Source organism: Vigna angularis, chromosome 2, assembly GCF_016808095.1.
Source record: "Vigna angularis cultivar LongXiaoDou No.4 chromosome 2, ASM1680809v1, whole genome shotgun sequence".
Classification (NCBI taxonomy): Eukaryota; Viridiplantae; Streptophyta; class Magnoliopsida; order Fabales; family Fabaceae; genus Vigna; species Vigna angularis.
In genome coordinates, this window is record NC_068971.1 from 35,219,556 (window position 1) to 35,243,334 (window position 23,779).

Below are 23,779 nucleotides of genomic sequence, written 5' to 3' on the forward strand. Positions count from 1 at the left end.
ATGAGTGAAAAAATTAATGTCCTTGCTATCTAGAAGGAGTTCATGATTTAACCAACAGTTATTTGACTGTGATTGATAAGCATAAAAAAATATAGTATCCGCATCTTTAAAATGTCTTGCTAAGTTGTCATTATTATTAGAAGGGTATTTATGTAGGACTATAGTAAATAGATTGAAGGATCCTATAAAGGTAATTTCATTCCTTAGCATTCACCACCTCAACTCTTATATAAATTAAGACCCTGTTTGTTTTATACTGGGAATCAATTTCACACACACACTGTACACACTCTAATCCCACAACATATTACAATTGGACACACATTCCCATCACCAGCATGTTTGGTTTCGAGGTTAAACGCATGTTTGACGTCAATTTCTGAATATAAACAAACCTTATTAATTATATATAGCTTCTGTATTTAATTTTTTGACCAATTTAATACATTTTCTTGCGTTACAAACGCGTGTACCAAGTCCAAATAAACGCTAGTTCAACCAGTCAAAATTAACTCTAAGCAATCAAACATTAAAAGAAATGGAATAAATATTATTTCTAGCATTAATTTTCCATAAAAAAAATGAGTGCATTAAAGGAGTTCACTGTGTTCAGCATATGATTTATTTATATATATGTATATACATATACACAGAGATATATGTGTAATAGTATTATTATTTTACCTAGGTTTCAGGTTCGTGAATCATTTTGATATTTGTTGGTGTGTGCATTGGAATGGAAGATGAGAGGCAGAAAGAGGCAAAGAGTCCAAGGCATGGCCCTGAGAAGAGTGAAGCGGTTCGGTCGAGGTGGACTCCCAAGCCGGAACAAATTCTCATACTGGAATCCATCTTCAACAGTGGCATGGTGAACCCTCCCAAAGATGAAACCGTAAGAATAAGGAAGCTGCTTGAGAAATTCGGTGCTGTGGGTGATGCCAACGTCTTCTACTGGTTCCAGAACCGCCGCTCCAGATCCCGCCGCCGCCAGCGCCAGATGATGCAGCAGGCAGCCGCCACCGCTGCTGCGATTAACCAGCCACAGCCTCAGCCACAGCCTCAGCCTCAGCCTCAGCCTCAGCCTCAGCCTCAGCCTCAGCTTCAGCCTCATGGTCTTGTTGCTGGTGGTGCAATTCAGCATGATCATCATCATAATCAGGTTAACCTTGTTGCAAGTGAAAGTGCTACTTCAAACATTGGTCTTGGTTCTTGTGTTTCTTATGATCTCCTAGGTGGTTCCTCTTCATCGTGTAGTGGTGGTGGACAACAAGGCATGGGTGGTTTCTTTTCTGGTTCTTCTCCTCAAATGGGTTTTCCTGAAATAATTGATCACACCCCACCTTCCCCATCAGTTTTGTTCCCTCCTTTTGATCCCAATTTGACCTTCCAGACTGGTAATTAAATTGCATGCTTCTATATTATTACTCAATTTTTAGAGTTTTTTTTATATATATATATTTTTTCACAGAAAATCTTGTTTGGATTAATTCTCATTCTTGTGTGTGTTTGTGATTCAGAATTTTAGATTTTAAAAAATTACATTTTTTTTTTCTGGGAGAATGTTAAATTCCATTAGGGATTTGTTTCCAGAAATTAACCCTTTTTTTAGTGTAACAGGAGGTTTAAAAGGGGTGCTGTGAAATAGAAGTTATGATTAACTGAAGTGTTTATTACCTTAACAGTATATTTTAATGAGTTTTGTTTTTAAAAGTTCTTATTTTTCGGCTGACTGGTTTCGGGTGGGCTACAGAATAAAGTAGCAACCTTTTCCCTGATTTGACAGTTCTGTGTTTGAATTGCATGAAAGTTGTACTTTCCGGAAAAACATGAGGCTACTTTCCGGTTGCAGTTTCTGCTCCTTCCTTTTTATTCTCTCACTTCTTTTTCTGGTTTCTTCAAAACTCCTGTACAAAGATTTCCAAACCCTAGATTGTTGTTTTTTACCCTCATTTTCATGTTTTTTTGTTTCTTTTCTCCTTTTCTGTAATTTGATTTCTTCTTCCCTGTATATGCATCTCTCACCCCATGTTACTAATTCAAAGGAATCTACTATGTTCATCATATTCATAAGAAATACTATTTGTATTCACTCTTTTCAATTTATTTTTCTTTTATCTGTTTTCCTTTACATCATTTATATTATCTCATTTATTTCTCTCCTATTTCCGGTGTGCATCAATTATCAAAATGATTACACACAACAACAAATTTTTTCTTTATCTTTTTCTATTACTAACTACATGGTAATAAGCCTAATCTTTTATATAATTTATAATATTGTGTTTTGACTTTTTTTTTCACCTTAATATTTATAATTAGCCTAAAATTTGAGGAATGTATATATTCAGGTTCAGAGCATTTTTGCTTAAACATTTGTAGGATCCTCTTGCTTTGTTTTACCGTCTGAAAATTAAAATTTTAAATCAATCATACTATATATCCTTATTATACGTGAGAAATGGCTGAGGTTCTAATATTGATAAATGGCTGAGGTTCTAATATTGATAACCGTTGTTTTATTTTGTGGGGTAGGATATGGAGGCACTGATATCTCAGCATTCATCACAGTTTTCATCAATGGGATTGCAACAGAACTTCCAAAGGGACCAATAGACATGAAGACTGTGTTTGGAGAAGATGTTATGCTAGTTCATTCCTCTGGAGTGCCTATTCTCGCCAATGATTTCGGATTCTTGATGCAGAACCTTCAGCATGGAGAAAGCTACTTTCTGGTTGGCAGAATCTTCAAATCAATTGCTTCTTTTCCAAACCACTTTCAATTTCTTGTTTATTCTTTTACTTTGAATAATATAACTTTGCCGATTTTCTAATATATCTGAAAAACCCTTTTCTGTTTTTCTTTTATTTATTATGCAAATTAAGTCACTAGCTCTTATTTTCTACAGGTATCAAAGCCAACATAAATATGAAAGCATCAGCCATAGCAGCAACAGAAGCTTCCTTTTGGAATTTATCAGATTGGCCTTGGCTGCTCCTCTTGTTTCCTTTTAACTTTTGTTAATGTCGTAATTTTATATATGTTCTCAAATAATAGACATACTCTATTGTGTGATTATAGGATTCAATATCTATATATGTACCCTAGAAAATATATATTATATATTTATATATACTGTACCTTCTTGGTTTTAGTACAAACATGCGTTTAGAAACCCTATATATATTATCAACTTGTGTAACGCATATTTTGACTAGCCTTTAATAAGGGAGAGTTGTCTTTTTGATACATGATTTCGTGAAGAAAAAAAAGTGTTTTCGACTTTGAATAGGGGTGTGACGCGATTTACTTACGTTTCAGATTGGACTGAAACACACGTGTTATTAATGCATCTTCCATGAATTTCTCAAAAAAGTTCTTTGGCATGCATTTGAATAAGTTTTGTGATTAAAATAATGAGTTTACATGAATCTTCTTACAAGAAATTAATCAGAAGCTGATTCAAAGAATTTTAAGTGCTGAGATGGGTTTTGTAAGCGGTGCTGATAAATATAATGATAAATAATGGAAGAAGAAATAATGAAGACCACATGGAATGTTACTTTTGATCCTTAAAATGGTGATATAAATAGAGACAAGGAAGTGGCGGTGGGGAATTAACAAACCAAAGTGAAACATTAGTACTCGGTTGGAAACATATCTAACTTTGTTTGACTTGTGTTGTCTATCTTTTTCCCATCTATTCCTTTCTTAAGGAGCAAAAGAGGGGAATTCAGATAATTGTTGACGATCACATAGACACAGCTACAAAGTCTATGTTCATTGAATTTCATTCATGTTCAGTTTACGATATTGTTTTCTTTTCATGCACATACCAATCACTGTTCATCAACACTCTGCCCTTACTAGTAGAAAGTGATGAGACATAGTGCTGCTGGATGCTGGTTTCATCTTCAAAACAATTCATAAACTTGGCTCGTTTCACAATTTTTATATGTTACAAAATTTTGATGAATTCTTTTGAAAAAAAAAATCAAGTAAATACAACAATAATAAGACACAGTCTACAATTTAAAATATTAAGACAATAAATTTATAAATATTTTATTTTATAAAATATATAATTTTCTTCTATACTTAATATACTACTTAACCTTACACTCTAATTTCGAATAAAACTAGATGAGATAGTTTATCAGAATTAACGTGGTTAATTTTAAATTTTGTTTGTGGGTTATACAATCTTTCAGATAGTTTATTAAGAGATATGATTTTATTAGTGTGAACTGTGTTTCAAGAGAATTGCTTTTGGTGTGCACGTGACATTGGAAGATAAAAGACACTAATTTATTAAGAGAGAATATTCTAACATTTTAAGGCCACTCCAAGTGTGTAAAGCCTTCTTTTATCATCTGCTACATTCAAAATAATTCAAAAGAAGCAATGAATGTATTAGCAGCCTTATTTTTTTATTTTATAATATATCTAAGTTAAAAAATAGTCTATCTTATGTTATTGCCTCTAATGATTTAACATTTATGTAATAAAAAATAAAACTATTATCAATATATACATTTACAGGGATTTCATAGGTATAAAAAATAGATTTTACAATATTTATACTATATTACTTTAATGTTTTCCACTCAGATAGGGTTCATACTAGCTAAAACACTGCTGTTAAACATATACAAATCTTGTAGTCATTAACTATTCTATATAGGTGTCTCTTTCCACTTTAGGTAATAGTGTCAAATAACCGAATTTGTAACCTAGGCACAATTTTATGACTTTTGTAATGTGATTAGAAAAACATTTCTTAAATATTATCTATTATAGTTATTTAAAATGAGTTTATTAGTCCTACTCAAAACATGTTGATGTTGTACACTAAATATATCACTATAATTAGTGTACCAAATAATGCATTAAATATTTCAACAAATATTCTCATTAGAAAAATGTTTTATAATCTTTTAAAATCCATATGAAAAGTTTTCACTTCATATATAAAAAAAAACATCAGTAGAAAGTACATTATATCTTTGAGTCTAAGTCTTATTAGGTTGATAATATAAACAACATTTTGTAAACTCTTATATTTACAATATACAAATGAAAAAATTAAGCTTAACTTTAATAGAAAGATTTTTTTTTCTGAGATTTAAGCAAAAATTCTATTATTATACTTGAATTTTCAATTTAAAATACTCAAGTTATCTATCTATCTATCTATATATATATATATATATATATGAACCATACATTCATAAATGTAATGTTATTGCATTAATTTGTGATAGTTAACAATAAATACAGTCAGTGGAACCGATATATAGAGTCAATGAAACCGATATTTAAACTGTCAAGTTAACATTTTCAACTTAATTAATCATATGATTAGAAATAGTCTAATTAATTTTTGTGTGTTATTCTTAATTCTCATTTAAGTTTACAATTAATAAAATGATAATAGGTCAAACTTGCAAGTAGTGTTTACCCACTGCTTACTCCATCTAAAAGATATTAGCTCATTACTAGTCTCACTAGTTGGTTATCTATGAAAAACTATTCGTAGATTTTTCTTATGCATACACTGTAAATATTTTTTATTATGACATTTGTAATTTCTACAACATCGACAAAATTTTTGTCCATATAATGTATACTTTTGATTCACTTGAAGTAACCATGTTGTTCCATTGGCTCTTTCAATTGCTAGCTTAATTTCTTGGAACACGCTATCAGTCACAAGTGATTGTTGTTATGTATGCACTAGTGTAGTGTAGTAAAGAGAAATGATAGCGATTATTTTTTCTTTATACACAGCGGTTCTACAACCGAGACATATACAAACGAGACAAAAAAGGATAGGTTTTTTTGCCTCGATTATAACCTGAGACAAAAGGGGGTAGGATTATGCCTCGGTTCTTAGGTAATCGAGGCAGTAGCGTGTTTTTTCTTTAGATTTTAAGTCTCGGTTCATACTGAACTGAAGTGGTAAGTCACTACAAGAATAATTGATAGTACCGACTGTCGTAGTTCATCGGTAATGTATCAAATTCGTCGGTAATTATCGTTTATCGACAGCTTACCGACGGTCAAAATATCGTCGGTAAAAACGTTGTCGGTAACCTTAAATGATGGATATTTCAGCCGTTGGTAATTACCAAGGCTTTTGTCCTTCGATAAAGCCGTCGGTAATTACCGAAGGCTTATGGCCTTCGGTAAATCCGTCGGTAATTACCGCGATCTGGTTCATCTTCTTCTTCCTTCCTCCCTCTGGGTCATTTTTTTTTTTGTTTTCATGAACTCCGCCACCAAAAAAGCATCACGCCAGTAACAAACTAATTTCCAAAGAATCAAACAACCAATTTATTTTCAATAGTTAAAATCATAGGGAATCATGGAGAGTTTCTCTGCAATTCTCAGATTTGTAAGAGAAATGTTCCTAATCGCAAAACTGTGGTGGAGAGCGGTGATGGAGAGTAGCGGTGGTGGAGGGCAGCGGCGGTGGAGGGCAGCGGCGGTGGAGGGCAGCGACGGTGGAGAGCAGCGGCGGTGGAGAGCCGCGATAGGAAGAAGTATTACACTGAGGTGGAGAGAAATGAGAGGAGAAATGAGTGTTTGCCACATATGTTGGCACTGCATGCGAAGCTGGTGCCGAAAAATTTCCGCTTTTTTATCGACGGTCAGAAGCCTTCGGTAAATCTGTCGGTAATGTCGTCAAGCGAAATAATGGGCGGGAAAATTCCCGCTCTTTTTTACTGACGACCAAAAGCCTTCGGTAAATCCGTCGGTAATGTGCATGTCACTTACCGACGGCCAAAAGCTTTCGGTAAATCCGTCGGTAATGTGCATGTCACTTACCGACGGCCTTACCGAAGACTTTTGATCTTCGATAAAAAAGATTAAAAACATCGTCGATAATTGCGTCGAAAATTAAAATATATCGACGGATATTGATCCGTCGGTAAAAATCCGTCGGTAATATTAATATTTTTTGTAGTGAGTAGGACAATATTGGTCGAACCTACTTGCGCCAGCAGTCACGCCAACAGTCGTTACACGCATGTCCACCTCCATCTGCGCCCTCCTTCACATCACTCTTGCAACCATAGAAAAAAAAAGGAATCATATCACTTGCGCAACCATAGAAAAAAAAGGAATCAGATACAAACCATAACCCTCAGTTCAAGAGACGAACCCCAAATTACAAAATTGAATCATAAGATTTTCCAATTTCAGAAACAGAGAAGCAAGATTTCCCAACCCGAGATCAAAACAGAGACCCAAGATTTCCCAATTTCAGAAACCCAATTTGATATAACCCCAAGGTTGAAATTTTTGAATGGCAATGATGCTTTCCCTTTCCGCTCCGCAATCGGACCACCATAAAACAACCCAGAACGGCGCCGCTACGATTCACGATTTCTTTGCTAGTTCGTCCTCCTCAATTGACGCAACCAGAAAGCAAATCACGCCTCCTTGATTCAATCTTCTCCACCCCAACCTACACACAGAATCACAAAAACAATGTTCGCTCCATCATTCAACTTTTTCACCAGGAACCTGAAAACAAAGAAACCAAACTCAGAAATCGTAAATCCTTTTCATGGTGCCTACCTTCATTGATGCAGACGAGTTCTTTTCTTCCTCGCAAGCACAACCATGAGCTTCAATCGTGAACTCCTTAAGTTGCCATCCATGGCCGAGAGTTGCGCCTCCATCCTCTCCACAACGGCGCATGAATAAGAAGGCAGAATGTTTTCCCCCTTTCCCCCATCTGCAAAACCCTAATTTTGGAACCAGGAGGAATTTGTGGAAACGAAAAAGAGTTCCTGCAAAGCCCCAAATCAAAACATTCAATCACGAGCTTTGTTGCCGCGAAACCGCCTGAGAACGGAGACCACCACGCCGCGAAACTGCCTGAGAACAGAGACCACCACATCGCGAACGCAAGCCCGCCCTTGATCACCATCAAACAGGGCTTCTAGCATCGCAAAGACGACAAAGATGGAACCCTTGTGGAGGCAACGCCACTACAACCCTCAGTTTGTCGCGTCGTCGTTCTTTCGCTGCCCTCGTTGTGCCCTTGTCTCGCCCTCGCCACACCCTAGCCCAATCATTACCGTTCTTTCGCCACGAGTTGAAGTGACTTCTCTTGAATTGGAGCAGTCCTATTGAATCTCTACATAAAACACAATGTTTCAATTAGTGTATATGAAATCTAAACTATAGAGAAAATAAAATTTAAACCTAAATATTACCGTTTGTCATCCACTGGTGTAATGTGCACGAATAATGGTCATCATCCAAAGCATGACGTAGTAACCACATTCATATGACCCCGTTTGTCTATTACACTACAATATATCATCATAAGTATAAAATGTTAAGTAACATCATTTCAATGGAACCAAAAGTAACAAAGTATGGACTAAAATACCAAACTGGCAACCCATGCAAGCTTTTTAGCTGTAGCAGTAGATCTCCCAAATAACATCATATGTGTTGCAAGGGAACTATTAAAAAAAAATTTCTTTAGCATACATTTATATAACAAAGAAAGTTGAAACATTGAGGTTCTTACCAATCTACTACATATCTAAGAGGGCTGGGAGGAGACTTGTGCAATGAACAAAACCAGACAGCAGTGTTCTCCGGTATGGAGAACATAAGTAGCTGTCAATAACACCTGAAATTGGTAATAACTTAATTGTCATATACCAAAGTTAATAAATGAAACTTTAAAGTTAACAAACTTCACTTACCCATGTATATAAGGGAGAAAATATGTTTCCTTCCCCATTCCAAAGCAGGTGGTGATGTATGTTTGGATATCATCAAATTTATTTCTTTCATGAGTCATAGAGGGGTCAATGAACCCATATACATCGTTGAACCCCTTCTTGTTACTAACATCAAACATATACTTAAAATGAAGAAATAATCTGATATAAGTAACTTGATAAAAAATAATTATATAAAAAATTTCTCATAAACTTACATCATCCACAGCTGAATGAGTGTAATATTAATTTCTTCTCTCCCCAACGCAAGCTCCCTAACATCTTGATGATGCAACTACAATAGGATCTGAGCTTCTCTTCCAAATGTAGTAGAATCCTAGTGTACATTCATCGGCGCATCTGAAATGATTTTAGCAAGCTCGTCTAACGCACCAAGAGGGTCGTCCTCAGATAAATGAGTCTTCTTCGGTGTAGGACTTCCCTCTTGACCTATCTGTTGTTACATGAAAAAAATGGTTATGTTATAACATCAATTAGAAGTAAATATTAAAATTGAGAAGTATATAGTACGAGTGTTTATCGGGGATCAGATACATCACCAACCAAATGTCTAGGCCAGGCGACAAAGGACTTAAATGCCTCTTCCACAGTGAAGAACTCATCTGTAGGCACAAGAAGAACGACATCTGGTATGACAATTTCATCCACCGTGACCTTGACCACATCTTCTGCAAGCTGTACACCATGCACTATAGTGGTGTCTCATAAATTGTACCACGAGCCACTAGCATGGTCCCGGTATCAGAAAGAATATATAACTGACATGGACGAGTGTCATCCATGTCGTCCCCTGGGCACCGACAGCTGAGCAACTTCCTTTACCGCTTCTACCTGTCAAATTAAATGTTAGGTTTTACAGAAAAGGAAATTAATAAACAAAAATCATTAAGTTTACCTGTAGGGGGCACAACATGTTCCGCTACATGAGATGGCGGAGGACAATTGCCATAATCCTCATAACGCTGCTAGAACTGGCGCACAACCATTTTAGCAACTTCATCATACAACTCTGCCCGAATCTTCTTTGTGATCTCCTGCGTCATCTCTTTTCTTATGTCCTTCTTCATCTTTTCGTATGAATATGGACGCGAGGAAGACCCAAAGAACTGTCGTATGCCTATGTTAGTCCCAACACCACACACCCGTCCTGGGTGCTAAGGTCGTCCAATAGTTGTGGCAAGAATATCCTAACGACCTTCTTGTGTGAATTGACCTTGGGAGCTCTGCTCAACCAAGGAGTCCTGTCACATAACAAAACTTCAAAATCATTTGAAAGATCTATGTAATATATATAACAAAAATGTTGTAAAAATATGAGAAATGACATCTTACAATTCTTTTAGATATCTCTCTGGCAGAGTCGGAAGTGTAGGAGCCCGATGGTCTTATACGGGCTAACTTCCACTTCTCGTGCCGAGATGGTGGTAAAGGAGGAGGAGGGTCACCACCCTCAGAAAGTGGAAGTCTACTATCTAACTTCTGCTTCATTATTTTTTCCTCAAGCTTCCTATATCCACCACGAGACAGTAGGTGTGGATTTTTATTTTGAGCACTTATTCTCTGTGCTTTTGACCTTTTTTTCCTGTGACAAAAAGGAAACAATTGTCATAAAAAAGAATTATGAATGATGAATTGAATGATTTTACATACACTTACCTGCCACGTCTCGGATGAACGAAGCTCTACAAACTGACGCCATGTTTCTTCGTCAATTGCTGAATATTTGGAACATGGAGTTTCATTATTTTCTAGTCCAAATATATATTTGGGCGACAATTTTGTCTTAAATCCTCGAAATCTTTCTGCAATTGCAGATAAACACCTATTCCTTAAGCTCTCTACATTTGGCATATCAAATGTCATCTACAACAAAGAAAGTAATAACCTTATATCAATGCAAATTTATCAATATAATGAATCTAGAATTTGGAGCAATATTGTTTAACTTACCAATAGATCTTACCAAATGAGATTTCGATCAGCCTCAGATACATGGTCAAAGGATGTAGTAAGTATAAATATATGATCACGTGCTAGTACTCCAAGGTAAGACCTAAATACATCTGCATTTGGGCCAGATGCAACTCCAGTGACCACGTCAATAATGATAGGTGTCCTCTCACCTGCATTTCTTCTAAGTATAAGCTGTCGTAAATATTCCCTCATTGTGATCTTCCCGAATTGCTTGTATATCATCAATTAGAGGGTCGGCATCCAAATTTATTGTCGTTTTAAATGGATGATTGTCAGCAAGATGAAGATTACTTAGATTCTCTTCTTTATCTTCAATTTGTCTTTTTCCTTGAAGAGCAACATACCAATGGTCAGACGCAGGATCTTTGAAATAAAAAACCTAACTTGCTTGATATGCCATGATAAACGGTTCATCTCCATAACCAACCTTTCGAAAATCAACAAGTGTCATACCAGATTCATCTATTTTGACACCACTCTTATTGTCAACCCACTTACATTTGAAGAGTGCAACGAAAAACTTAGTGTAATCATCCTCCCATATCTCTTCAATTCTACCATAATATCTCATGGATCCAATTACAGGATTTTGATCTTTGGATGTGGAAAATTGTAGCGACTCATCTTCTAGACTGACGCCACTATTTTGTACTGTGCTTTTATCATCCAAAGTCTTTGTATAGAATTTGCAATTATTAATTTCGTAGCATGTACAACATACAACATCAAACTTCAAACCATTTGCTAGCCACAACAAAGTCTTAGAGCACCGTGATTATTTCAAAACTTCAGATTTGAACTAGGACAAGAATGTTTTGTTATGCTCCATCAACTGACATTTCTCTGATTGTCTTGGATACTTGTCCTTTACAACGGCTTTATGTGCTTCCAAAAATGGGATCACTTCATTTGTATTGTTTAATATGTACAAATGTGTTTGCACCAATTCTTCACGACTTTTTGTCACCACATTCACACCTCGGATGCTTTTACTTGTAGAATATCTATTCAACCATGATGTCCGAGGGACTCATATCGGATTTGCTTTATTCATATAATCAGAGCAAAACTCAATACTTTCTTCAGCAATATATCTTTCAATCATTGAACCTTCTGGACGATATTGATTTTTGACGTACCCTTTCAAAATCTTCATATATCGCTCAATAGGGTACATCCATCTTAAGTATACTCGTCCACACAACTTTATTTTTCTAACCAAATGAACAAGTAAATGCATCATGATGTCAAAAAAGGATGGAGGGAAAAACATCTCTAGTTGACACAAGATGATAACAATCTCGCCTTGAAGTTCATCTAACTTTGTAGGATCGATGGCTTTACAACAAATTGACGAGAAAAATGAACACAACCTGTTTATGGTTTGCCTAACTTTTTTGGGCAAAATTCCACGAATTGCCACCGATAACAATTGTTGCATTAAGACGTGGCAATCATGAGACTTCAGCCCAACAAGCTTTAAGTCATGCATTGACACTAAGCTCTTGATATTTGAAGAGTATCCTTGTGGTACCTTGATACTCTTTAAACAAAGACAAAAACTTATCTTCTCGTCTGGACATTGTGTAACATGCAGGGGGCAAATAAGTACGTTTACCAATCTCTCTTGGTGCCAACTCTTCTCGGATCTTCATGTCAACCAAATCTAAACGTGCATTCACTCGATCTTTTGTTTTTCTCTGGATGTTTAGTAGTGTACCAATCAAGCTATCACAAACATTTTTCTCTACATGCATGACATTTATGCAATGTCTAACATCTAACTTTGACCAATATGGAAGATCAAAGAATATTGATTTCTTCTTCCAAGGGGTCGTTACAAAAGACTTCTTCGACGTTTTCCCAAATACATGATGTACTCTATTAACTTTTTCAAGAATTTCAAGTCCAGTAAGTGGAATGAGTGCATTGTCTTTCTCTTGTTCTCCATTGAATGCTTTCTTTAACCTTCGATATGGATGATTAGATTGTAAAAATCGCCGATGACGTGTTTTAATTGATGAGCTGCAGTGTTTTCTTCACATATAGGACATGCTTTATGACCATTCACACTGTACCCTGACAAATTACCTTAAGCTGGGAAGTCATTAAATATTTCAATCCCATCAACCCACAACAACTTCAAGTCTTCAACTAGTGGCCTGAGATAAACATCGATGTCATTTCCAGGCTGCTTTGGACCAGATATCAACATTGACAACATCATCTACTTTCTTTTCATGCACAATCCAGGAGATAAGTTATAAATTATCAGTATAACGGGCCAACAACTATGATTGATACTTAAATTAACAAATGGGTTCATTCCATTAGTAGCTTAGCCAAACCTAAGATTTCTACATTCTTCACCAAATTGGGGGAATTCTTGATCAATATTTTTCCATTGCTTTGAATCAGCTGGATGACGAAGCAGCCCATTAGTTGTTCTCTCATCTGCATGCCATCTTAGGTTTTTAGCGTCTTTGGGATTCGCGAACAAATGCTTAAGTCTGGCCACGAGTGGAAGGTACCAAACTACTTTCAAAGCAGAACCATTCTTTTTTGTGTGACCACTATCTTCACCGTTGTTTTTTGACTTGTATCGTGATAACCCACATTTTGGACACTTTATCAAAACTTCATTCTCATTCCTATATAATATGCAATCATTCGGACATGCATGTATCCGTTTATACTCCATACCCATCAAACAAAGAATTTAGTTTGCATCATAATTACGAGTAGGTAATGTATTTCCATCTGGCAGAATTTCATTCAACAACGACAACAATTCTGTAAAACTCTTATCAGTCCATCCATTGCTCGCCTTTAAATTCATGAGCCTTAACACCGCTGAAAACCGTGTGAACTTAGTTGAACCGGCATACAAAGGAGTCTCTGCATCAATGGACATCGTTTCATACACATGCGCTTGGGCAAAAGCTTATGCACCAACATCGCGGATCATGTCCTCTAAGTTTTCTTCTTCCGGTCGATCTTCCATATCCATTGTGGAATCATACACATTTTCAGTTGGAGAGATAGTTGAAAAGTCTGTTAATTCACCGTGCCATATCCATGTTGTATAACTTCGTAAGAAACCATCACAGATAAGATGTTCCCTAATATCAGTTGCGTTCAACTTCCTCCCATTCAAACAGTTCACACAGGGACATCTAAACTTGACTTCATCATCACCACTTGTAATCGCATTACGTTGCGCAAACTCTATAAATTCTTCTACCCCTCTCTCGTACTCAGTGTTGATGCGTGGTAAATTAATCCACCCTCGATCCGTACGCATGTTTACTGAAATTGTTTACACAATTTCAATAATATTGAATGATCACTTTGATCGTGTTTGTATTCAAGGTGTGACCCTATCCCATTCAAGAAGATTCACTTTTTTAGTTTATTAAACATATCAATTTTAAACAACATATCTAAAATTTCACGAAATTTTGCCAGCATTTCGCATTGGTCTTCAGATTACACGAAATGAAAGTGATTATAAATCACAATCAAATATGCACCCGAAGATCAATACAAAACACAACTACAAAATTTCATCAATTTTAAGACATGTATATTAAAATTGATAAGTATAATAAACTATGAAAAAGTCATTACTCTTCTTAAACTGTCCAACTGGACAATTCAAGATTCAATACTTCTAAATTATTATTACCATCTCCTCTCTATTCATTTTTAAAAGGTACATTTCTTCAAAAATATTTGGAGATAGTAAATAATTTTTGTATTGAATCTAAAACGGGAAACTAAGACTAATTCAAAACAACAATATATATTTAAGCAAAGAAATAATTATATATGCAACCTACAATATATACAAGCAAACAATATATTCAACCAAACAATATATACAAACAAACAATTAATTACATGGTCATATTAAAAGGAAAAATTTAAAAATAAAAACCTGGGAGCGCGAAAGTCGATCAACAATGAAGAATGTCCCTCACCTCAACAATATAATATCTAAACAAAAACAAACAACACATTAATTAGTCTCATGACTCCTAACCTCCTTAAAGTTTATTTTAGCACCATATCAACCAATGTTACAAACAATTCAAAATATTATTTTCTAATTTGCATATATTTAATTAAAAAATATAAACCAATTTACATTATGAACCAATTTAAGACAAAGAATTCAAACCCAAATACTTTACTGTGTAACAAACCCAAATACTTTACTGTATATTTATTCATAACCTTTTTTACTATATATTTATTAATTTCTCTTCTCACATTCATTCTTGCACACCTCGTTCCTGCACTTTCTATTGATATGAACCATTTTCATTGAGCCAATATATCAATCATTTTCATTCAACAGGATGTCAACAGGATGTATAAACCATTTTCATTCAACCAATAATCGATTATTGTAAGTGATAATCGATTATATGCGAGACTTGGAACAGTTAGGATTTTTAACTCTTCAACCGTTCGGCTCGAGTTCTTCATCTTTTGTCGTTCGGTTTGATTTTGCACAGACTCCTGCCGTTCGGTTTAAACCTTATCACCTTCTGTCGTTCGGCTCAATTCATGTTCGCCCAGTGTTAGTGACCGTTCGGTATTCAACTGGGTTTGGCTAATGTTCAACTTCGTTCGGTCTTGTGAGTGTCCGTTCGGTCTTGAACTGTGTTCGGCTAGTGTTCATCTTGTGTTCGGCCTTGAACTGCTATACACCATCCAGCCTTCAACTATTACATACCGTTCGGTCTTGACTAATAGTGATCGTTCGGTCTTCAACTGCTGAGTCACCCTTTGGTCTTAACTACTCAGTTTTGGTGTCTTGTCTTATACAGAAATGCTTTTAAACTTCATACAGCAAGAGTCTTCATATTCTTCACTTTGTAGCATCATCAAAATCATTAACTTCAAGACACCAATGCTCCTTATTGGTAACAATCTCCCCCTTTTTTATGATGATCAAAAATTCCTTGTTTAAAAGCATCTTTGTGTATCTGCATAGAATACAAACTTACAAACAACTTAGTAGTAACTGCCCTAGAAGTTTGTTCAGTTTGTTCTTCTCCCCCTTTTTTATCATAAGCAAAAAGCAAGTAGAAGTACTCCCCCTCAAAATGTTCTCCCCCTCAACAAATCAATTTATGCAAGAAATGATAACATGAAGAAGAACTTTATGTACCATATGAACCGTCCGATTGAATTAAAATAAGGAAAACCCAATTACTGTGTACTTCTTAAACTCGTTCGGTAACTAACGTAATTCTCCCATGTTCATCCTGTTCGGCATTCATTTGTTACCGCTCAACATCTATTGTTGATACCGTTCGGTTACCTAGATTGTCGTTCGGTCACTATTCCAGACCCCATCTAGCCTATCCTCCTATATCTTAACAAAATCAGTTTTGATTGCACGCCAGGATAATCGATTATTCCATGTAATAATCGATTAAATACGCTAGACTTATGAAAAATTAAAACTCTTATGAATTTTTTTTTTTTACTTCTTAGACATAGCTATTTCTCCCAATTCTCTTCGAAGGTCATAAAGTAAAGACACCCCCTTAAATATGCAATTCAAATTCAGTTTTCAGCATACTCAATTAACCCATGAAATCAACAATCACTTTTCAAACAATTAAGATATCAATGATTCAACAACCAATTTATAAACTAAAATTAATGCAACAGTAGCTTAAATGGATATGATCACAGCTGCTACAGGTTTAACATGAAAGCATTTCAGCTAGCACAATCAGTTCAAAAACTAACTTTGACAGCACAATTTTCAACTTTCCAAACAACAACTACGATTCATACACTCTCGTATCCCAATATGTTCAACCCTATGAATTTAGCTCTGCATATCAAAACAACATATACAAAAATTCAAACAACAATATGGAGTAATCGAATTTAATTCAATAAAATTGTTTATCTTGGTTCAATGGATGTCATCTCCCAGCTTAATCAACTACACTTAGGCTTTTCAACCAGGATTTGCGAGCCAATGCTATCAGACACTAGAGACAAAATAGGACAACCACAAATTGACAAATAAGAAACAAGCTTTTGTTGCAAGTTTACACAAATGTAGATGCACCTTGCAAACCTCAGAAATAAGCAATTAAATCAGCAACTTGTCATCAACAAAAGATCTAAAAATGGTGGTTTGGAGAGTGAAAACACACAGGGCTGTTAAAACTCAAGATTCTTTGCCATGAACATGTTTAAATCAATGAAAAGAACTTGTGATCACAACTAATTGATGCTAAATAGCAATGTTTCTAAGATTCACTTATCCAAATCCAATTATGTGTTAAAAATTAAACAACTCCACCAACCAATTTTAGATATAATAAGTCAAATAACTTTGAGACACTTAATTGGTCTCACAAACAGTTAAGAAAACTTGAATAAGGCATTAGTAAATGCAAGCAGACATCATTTCACAACTTTAACCCATGCATATTTTCCATTTGGAATTCCATAGTGTTTTATTCTACATTTGTTTGAAGTATGTCCCTTTTTCATACAGTAAAAGCAACAAACACCATGTAGTTTGGTTTTTACAATTGTTCCTTTTTCAACCCAAACTCTACGTGTTCTCCTACTTTGTGGTTTCTTAAGTTGATGCATGCTTTTGTTTCTAACATTGCTCTTTCTAAAACCATTTTGAACATGTAAGACAAACTTGGTTGCTTTAGAAAGTAAATTTTCAAGTATGTTAATGTTAAACATGTGACTTTTACAAGATAAACATTCAACAGGTTGTTCATTTGCACTAGACTCAGACAATTTAGTTTCTAGATTACTAACTTTATTTCTTAATACCACTTCTTCATCTAAAGCTTTCTCATATTTAATTTGCAAATCCTTAAAATCATTTTTTAGAATTTTATGAGCAGCGTCTAGTTTTTCAGATTCATTTAATAATTCAAGAAATGCCTTTTGTAAATCAAATTCATCACTTGACTCAAAACTAGAATCACTTACTTAACTTCCTGCATCATCAGAGTCAGCCATTAAACATACGTTTGCTTCCTCTTCTGACTCAATTGAGCTTGAAGTACTAGAAGCATTTTCTTCCCAAGCAATGTAAGCCTTCTTCTTCATGGGAAATTTCTTTTCCTCACTTCTTTTGTTTTTAGGACAGTCAGTTTTTACATGTCCTCTTCCTCCACATCCATAACACTTGATGCTTGATGAAGCTTCTTGAGTTTCCTCTCTTTCTCCATGATGTTTATCCTTTCCTTTTGCTCTCATGAATTTGGAAAATTTCTTTATCATGAGGTTCATGTTTTCCTCATCATCAGAGTCATCATCCTCGGTTCTTCTTGAACTCTTTCCTTTTGAGATTTCAGACTTAAAAGTTAAGGTCTTCCTTTTACCTTGATCCTCCTCTGCTGTCAATCTATTTAACTCAAGCTCGTGCTAATGAAGCTTTCCAAACAATATTGGCATTGACATTTGATAGAGATTTTGAGACTCCGAGATGGAAGTCACCTTTGGTTGCCAAGACCTGTCCAATGGTTTTAGAATTCTTACATTTAATTCATCAGTATCAAAAGTCTTACCCAACCCTGTCAAATGGTTTACAATGTGTGTGAAATGCTTTTGAACATCAGAGGTTGCTTCTCTAGGCTGCACTCTAAACATCTCGTACTCCTGGATGAGCGTGTTCTTCCTTGCGTGTTTCACATCATCAGTACCCTCATGTGTGACTCTGAGGACCTCCCACATCTCTTGTGTTGTCTTACAAACTGAAATTCTATAAAACTCATCAAGTACAACAGTAGATGAAATAATATTGCGAGCCTTAATATCAAATTAGGCTCTTCTATTTTCCTCAGGAGTCCAGTTAAAGTATGGTTTTTCTACTTCTACACCATCAACAGTTCTTTTAGGAATATAAGGACCATTTAGTACAGCTTCCCAAATGCCTCTATCAAAAGACCCCATAAAAATTTCTATTCTGACTTTCCAGAAGGCATAGATATGACCAGTAAAAAGTGGTGGTCTGTTGATATGGAAGCACCCTCGGCATATACTTGATTTTGATGACCGGCCATTTTTAAAAATTTTGAAAGAATATCAAAGCAAGCTCTGATACCAATTGTTGGAACAACCGGTACCGATTTTGCGCAGCGGAAATATTAAAACAGAGTTCGATAAAGTTTGTTAAATACAAAGAGCTTGTTTGGTCACTTTTAAAAAAAATGGTTCCTTTAATTTTCTTATAAACTTTTTATCAAACAGTTGATGTGCTGAAAATATAAAGAGTGTAAGGAGTAGAAAAATCACACAAATAATTTTTATCCTGGTTCGAATCAAAAGATTCTACGTTTAGTCATTAATCACTATGAATAGTGATTAACTTTTTCACTAAAACAGTTTCACGGTTACAATGAAAGTGAATAGAAAATAACAATAACAAAAACACCTTCCTTCGACAAACGAACCAGAAGAGCTTCCTTAGACAAACGAACCGGAAGAGCTTCCTTCAACAAACGAACCGGAAGCAACAACTCTGCCAACTTGAAGAGAACCGTTCCGACCTTTGACACACAAAGCGTGAGCTTCTCCTATTTACAAGACTTGACAAGAGCAGGAACTGGCACTTGAGAACTTCCTTAGATTTCACTGTATTCTCAAATTCGCAAAGTTACATTCTAAAGTGTTTGGCAAAGGTATATATAGCCTACTGGTCCGAAACTGAAAAGACTTATTACAACTACCAGAGATAATCGATTATTGTAAGTGATAATCGATTATATGCGAGACTTGGAACAGTTAGGATTTTTAACTCTTCAACTGTTCGGCTCGAGTTCTTCATCTTCTGCTGCTCGGTTTGATTTGGCACAGACTCCTACCGTTCGGTTTAAACCTTATCACTTTCTGTCGTTCGGCTCAATTCGTGTTCGCCCAGTGTTAGTGACCGTTCGGTATTCAATTGGGTTTGGCTAATGTTCAACTTCGTTCGGTCTTGTGAGTGTCCGTTCGGTCTTGAACTGTGTTCGGCTAGTGTTCATCCTGTGTTCGGCCTTGAACTGTTATACATCGTCCAGCCTTCAACTATTACATATCGTTTGGTCTTGACTGATAGTGATCATTCGGTCTTCAACTGCTGAGTCACCGTTCGATCTTAACTGCTCGGTTCTGGTGTCTTGTCTTATACAGAAATGCTTTTAAACTTCATACAACAAGAGTCTTCATATTCTTCACTTTGTAGCATCATCAAAATCATTAACTTCAAGACACCAATGCTCCTCATTGGTAACAAGAACGACAACGGCGGCACAAACAAAACAAAGGACTTACGGCGGAGCGGCGTTGACGGTGGTGGAGGCAGCCCTGGGAGAGAATAACGACAGTGGCGGCAAAGGCGGAAGACAAAGGCGCAAGGAGAAGCAATGAAGAAAAATGGTGCACAGGCGCAACATAGCGAAGAAGAATAGAAAAAAGAAGTAGCGCGAATGAAAAGGGCTAGAAATTTGAACTTATTAAGTTATACTACCTCGGTTGTCAAGAATAATCCAAGCAATAGGGCACTACGGTCTTGTTTATTCAAGAAACCGAGGCTTATAGTGTAAATAGAAAGACAAAAACTCAAGCTTATATGCCTCGGTTATCAAAAGAACCGAGGCCTAAAAGCTTTTTGACCTCGTTTCTAGTGCTACCCGAGGTCATTTCACTTGGCCATAACTCTCAAAACGTGTTGCCGACTTGACTGACTTGACGTGTTGTAGGCGTGTTGCAGGCCTTTCTACTTCGGTTCTGCGTGCAACCGAGGCAGTATCACCTTTTCATACACCTTTCAGATCGTTTCAGACGAAAAGCTAGCAAGTTAGGTGATGTTTAGGCACCAGTTCCCTTTGCAACAGAAGTGGTAGCACTGTTATGCACCGGTTTAGTGTAAACAGAGGTCTATTGTGCGAGTTTAAAAGCACATTTTGTACTAGTGAAGGACAAAGGTGTAACATACATCAAATACTAAAATTTAATACAACAATATATATACTTCCAAGTATTTGATTAAATTAAAAACACTTATAATGGAGCTACAATCCAACAAAAACAAATACTTCAAATTGTGACCATAGCAAACTTTAACCTTAGCAACAATCCAACAACAACAAACACTTTAAATTGTGACCATATTGAACTTTAACATTAGCAGTGAAAATGTTGGTATGGTATAGCAAAAGATAATAACAAATTTACACTAGTAAAAAAACAAATTTTAACTCGCGCATTTGACACCGGTTTAGTTGGATCTGAAGCAAAAAATGGTGCCGTGACATTTTTGTAATTTTTTTGAAAAGGTATATGTCTCGATTAAAAACGAACTGATGCCTAAAACTGGCGTGGTGACATTTTTGTAATTTTTCGCAAACGTATATGCCTCTGTTAAAAAAGAATCGATGTCTAAAATTGGTGCAGTGGCATTTTTGTAATTATTGCAAAAGTCTATGACCTCGATTGTTTAGAGAATCTAGGCATAAAATAACTAAAAAAAATTATTTTTTTAGAGGGTTTAGGCATTGGTTCTTTATAGAACCGAGGTCATAGACCCTTATTGCATCGGTTAAAAAAACAAGTGAGGTATAATAACATCTATTTAGGGTTAAATTTTGTGAACAAATGCATTTTCAAACAAAAGCTTTTGTGTTTATGGTGTGCGATGCTGCTCTCTTTCTTCCATTTTCGTAGCCATCCTCTTCAACTTTTCGTGCTTTTTTTCTTTCATTTTACGTTGATTAAGTGCTTAGGTATGATTTTCTTTCGTTTTGACCGATTGATTTTGTGCACAGGTGTTCTTCAGCTCTTTGAATAGACGCTTTAGGATGTTCATTTCGTTTCGTTTCAGTCCCAAACTCACCTTCAAGGTTAGTTTCGTTTTAGGTTTTTCAAGTTTCCGTTTAGTTGATTGTTCCTCATACACCATACACATCAAAACATTGGTATATGTAAAACTGAGAGTATGCTCAAACGAACACTAAATGAAATGAAAATTTTTATGGAGAACCAAAAAACATGAAATCCCCTCAAAAAAATTTTCAGCTCAAAATTCAAAATGTAACTTTTTTAATTTTTTTTAAAGTTTGAAAAAAAACAAAAAAACAACTCTCGATAAATAGAAAACAATGTTTTCTACGTTTGTTTGTGTTTCTGGGATTTTTTCATATGGTTTATGTGATACAGAAACAATAATTTTTTTTAAATAAATATACTTTAGACCGCGGTTCTAGTAAAAACTAAGACAAAAAATTGTCTATTACCTCGGTTCTGGATCCAACCGAGGCAATAGGCCCTTTAATTAATTAATTTTAAGGGTCTACGACCTCGATTCAAACTAGAATCAGGGCAATAGACCCAATTTTTTATTTATTTTTACTTGCTTTACTGCTTTGGATTTTTGAACCGAGCAAAGTCTTGACTTTTTACTTCGCCTGAATATACCTCGGTTGCAGAACCGCTATTATAAACCCAAAACAACAGAGGCAATATCCCTTAGTTGCATTAGTGATAATGTGATTTACCTCATGAAGTCCATGTTTATTGGAAACATTGATTATCCAAGTCTTGATCATAATGTGGATGCACATGATTGATACCTGTTGAAGTGTCTGCATTTTGCCTTTCCAACAATAAGGTTAATTGTCACTTGATCAACTTCATAGCATATTTCTTATTTGTTTCAGCCAAGCCCTCAAATGTTGCATAAACTATCTCATCAACGACAACTGCTTTATGATATGTTTTAGTAGCTCTTAGAGTGTTATTTTTTTACTTCTTCCTAAAGTCTCTTTATCTCATGCAATTGTTCCTGTGTTGGAAGAATTGTCCAGGATAATGTTGAAGGTTGAGTGAGGAATGACATACCATGATGAATGTTGGTAGCCAAGTCACCAATGCCATAAACTCTACCTCTCCACTTCCCTCTAACAACATCTTTCCAGTATTGAATCCTTGTTGATGTTATAGATTCTATCGAATTATATGATTCTTTATCTCACACACATTAAACATTATACATGCGTAAACGTTATCCTAAACGCTAAACGTTACTCTAAACAGACTTTGCATAAACGCTAGTACACATACCATGCTAAATGCTAATGAACGTCTAACATATTAAATGCATGTACAAATAGTACTCTCTTGTCTGTTGTGTATATTCTCTTTATCTGTACAACTCATAAAAGGTAAAAGCTTTATTCAAAGTTTTACATTAAATATGAAGAATGTTAAGAGATAGCAATGTTTCCTCAATGCCTTCTGTTTGACGGATCCGTACAAGCAGCACAATTGTCCCTACAAGAAACAACATGGCACTTGACCTTGTACCAAAAGGATACACACCTACGTAAAAGTCAATGTTTCTAAGTAACAAATCTTTTTCAAAAATGCATATAGAAAGAAGATTACATGAACAGAACATCTAGTCAGTTGGACTAGTGTAAAACTAGGAGTGTTAATATTTGTTTGTAAATCAAGAATGGTAAAACTTGTATAGTCAGTTGGACTAGTGTAAAACTAGGAGTGATTAAACTTATGTAATCTTTTAAAGATTACTGAAACCCCTTAAAAGTACTTAAAGACGAACTAGACATAACTCAGTTTGGAGTAAATCAATATAAAAATAAGTATTTTCTCATCTTATCGTTTTAAAAGTTTTTTAAACACTTTTCTAAAATCCTCAAGTGTTCAACATTATCTGCAAACCGTTTAACCCTCATAAATAACATCTAAACTCCATTTTGAAAAAGTTTTAAACTTTATTCAATCCAATCCTCGCATTTCTAGAGTTTAATTGTGTTTCATATGCAACTTTAACATTAATTTATAACAATGTAGAAATTTAAACATTCGTGAGATGAGAATTACACAACACTCCTATTTAACTAGCTTTTAATTAGCCTATAATATTATTGTGAGCCTTTGAAATTAATTTATGAACACTAGAAAGTTACACAACACTCCTATTTAACTAGCTTTTAATTAGCCTATAATATTATTGTGAACCTTT

At 35.3% G+C, this 23,779-nt stretch overlaps 1 protein-coding gene across 1 annotated transcript; it reads left to right on the forward strand.

Moving 5' to 3' along the window:
• Nucleotides 1–657: 657 nt before the first annotated feature.
• On the forward strand, nt 658–3,159 carry LOC108328363 (WUSCHEL-related homeobox 11). Its single transcript, XM_017562222.2, has 3 exons — nt 658–1,394; nt 2,533–2,732; nt 2,907–3,159. Exons 1-3 carry the CDS (start codon nt 737–739, stop codon nt 2,922–2,924), a joined length of 876 nt encoding a protein of 291 aa, XP_017417711.1. The 5' UTR covers nt 658–736; the 3' UTR covers nt 2,925–3,159.
• The last annotated feature ends 20,620 nt before the right edge of the window (nt 3,160–23,779 follow it).

Bases quoted from the DNA above. Each gene is read 5' to 3' on its own strand.
- LOC108328363 (XM_017562222.2), top strand. From the start codon at position 737: ATGGAAGATGAGAGGCAGAAAGAGGCAAAGAGTCCAAGGCATGGCCCT. The intron at 1,395-2,532 runs GTAATTAAATTG...TTTGTGGGGTAG, and splicing joins CAATTTGACCTTCCAGACTG to GATATGGAGGCACTGATATC.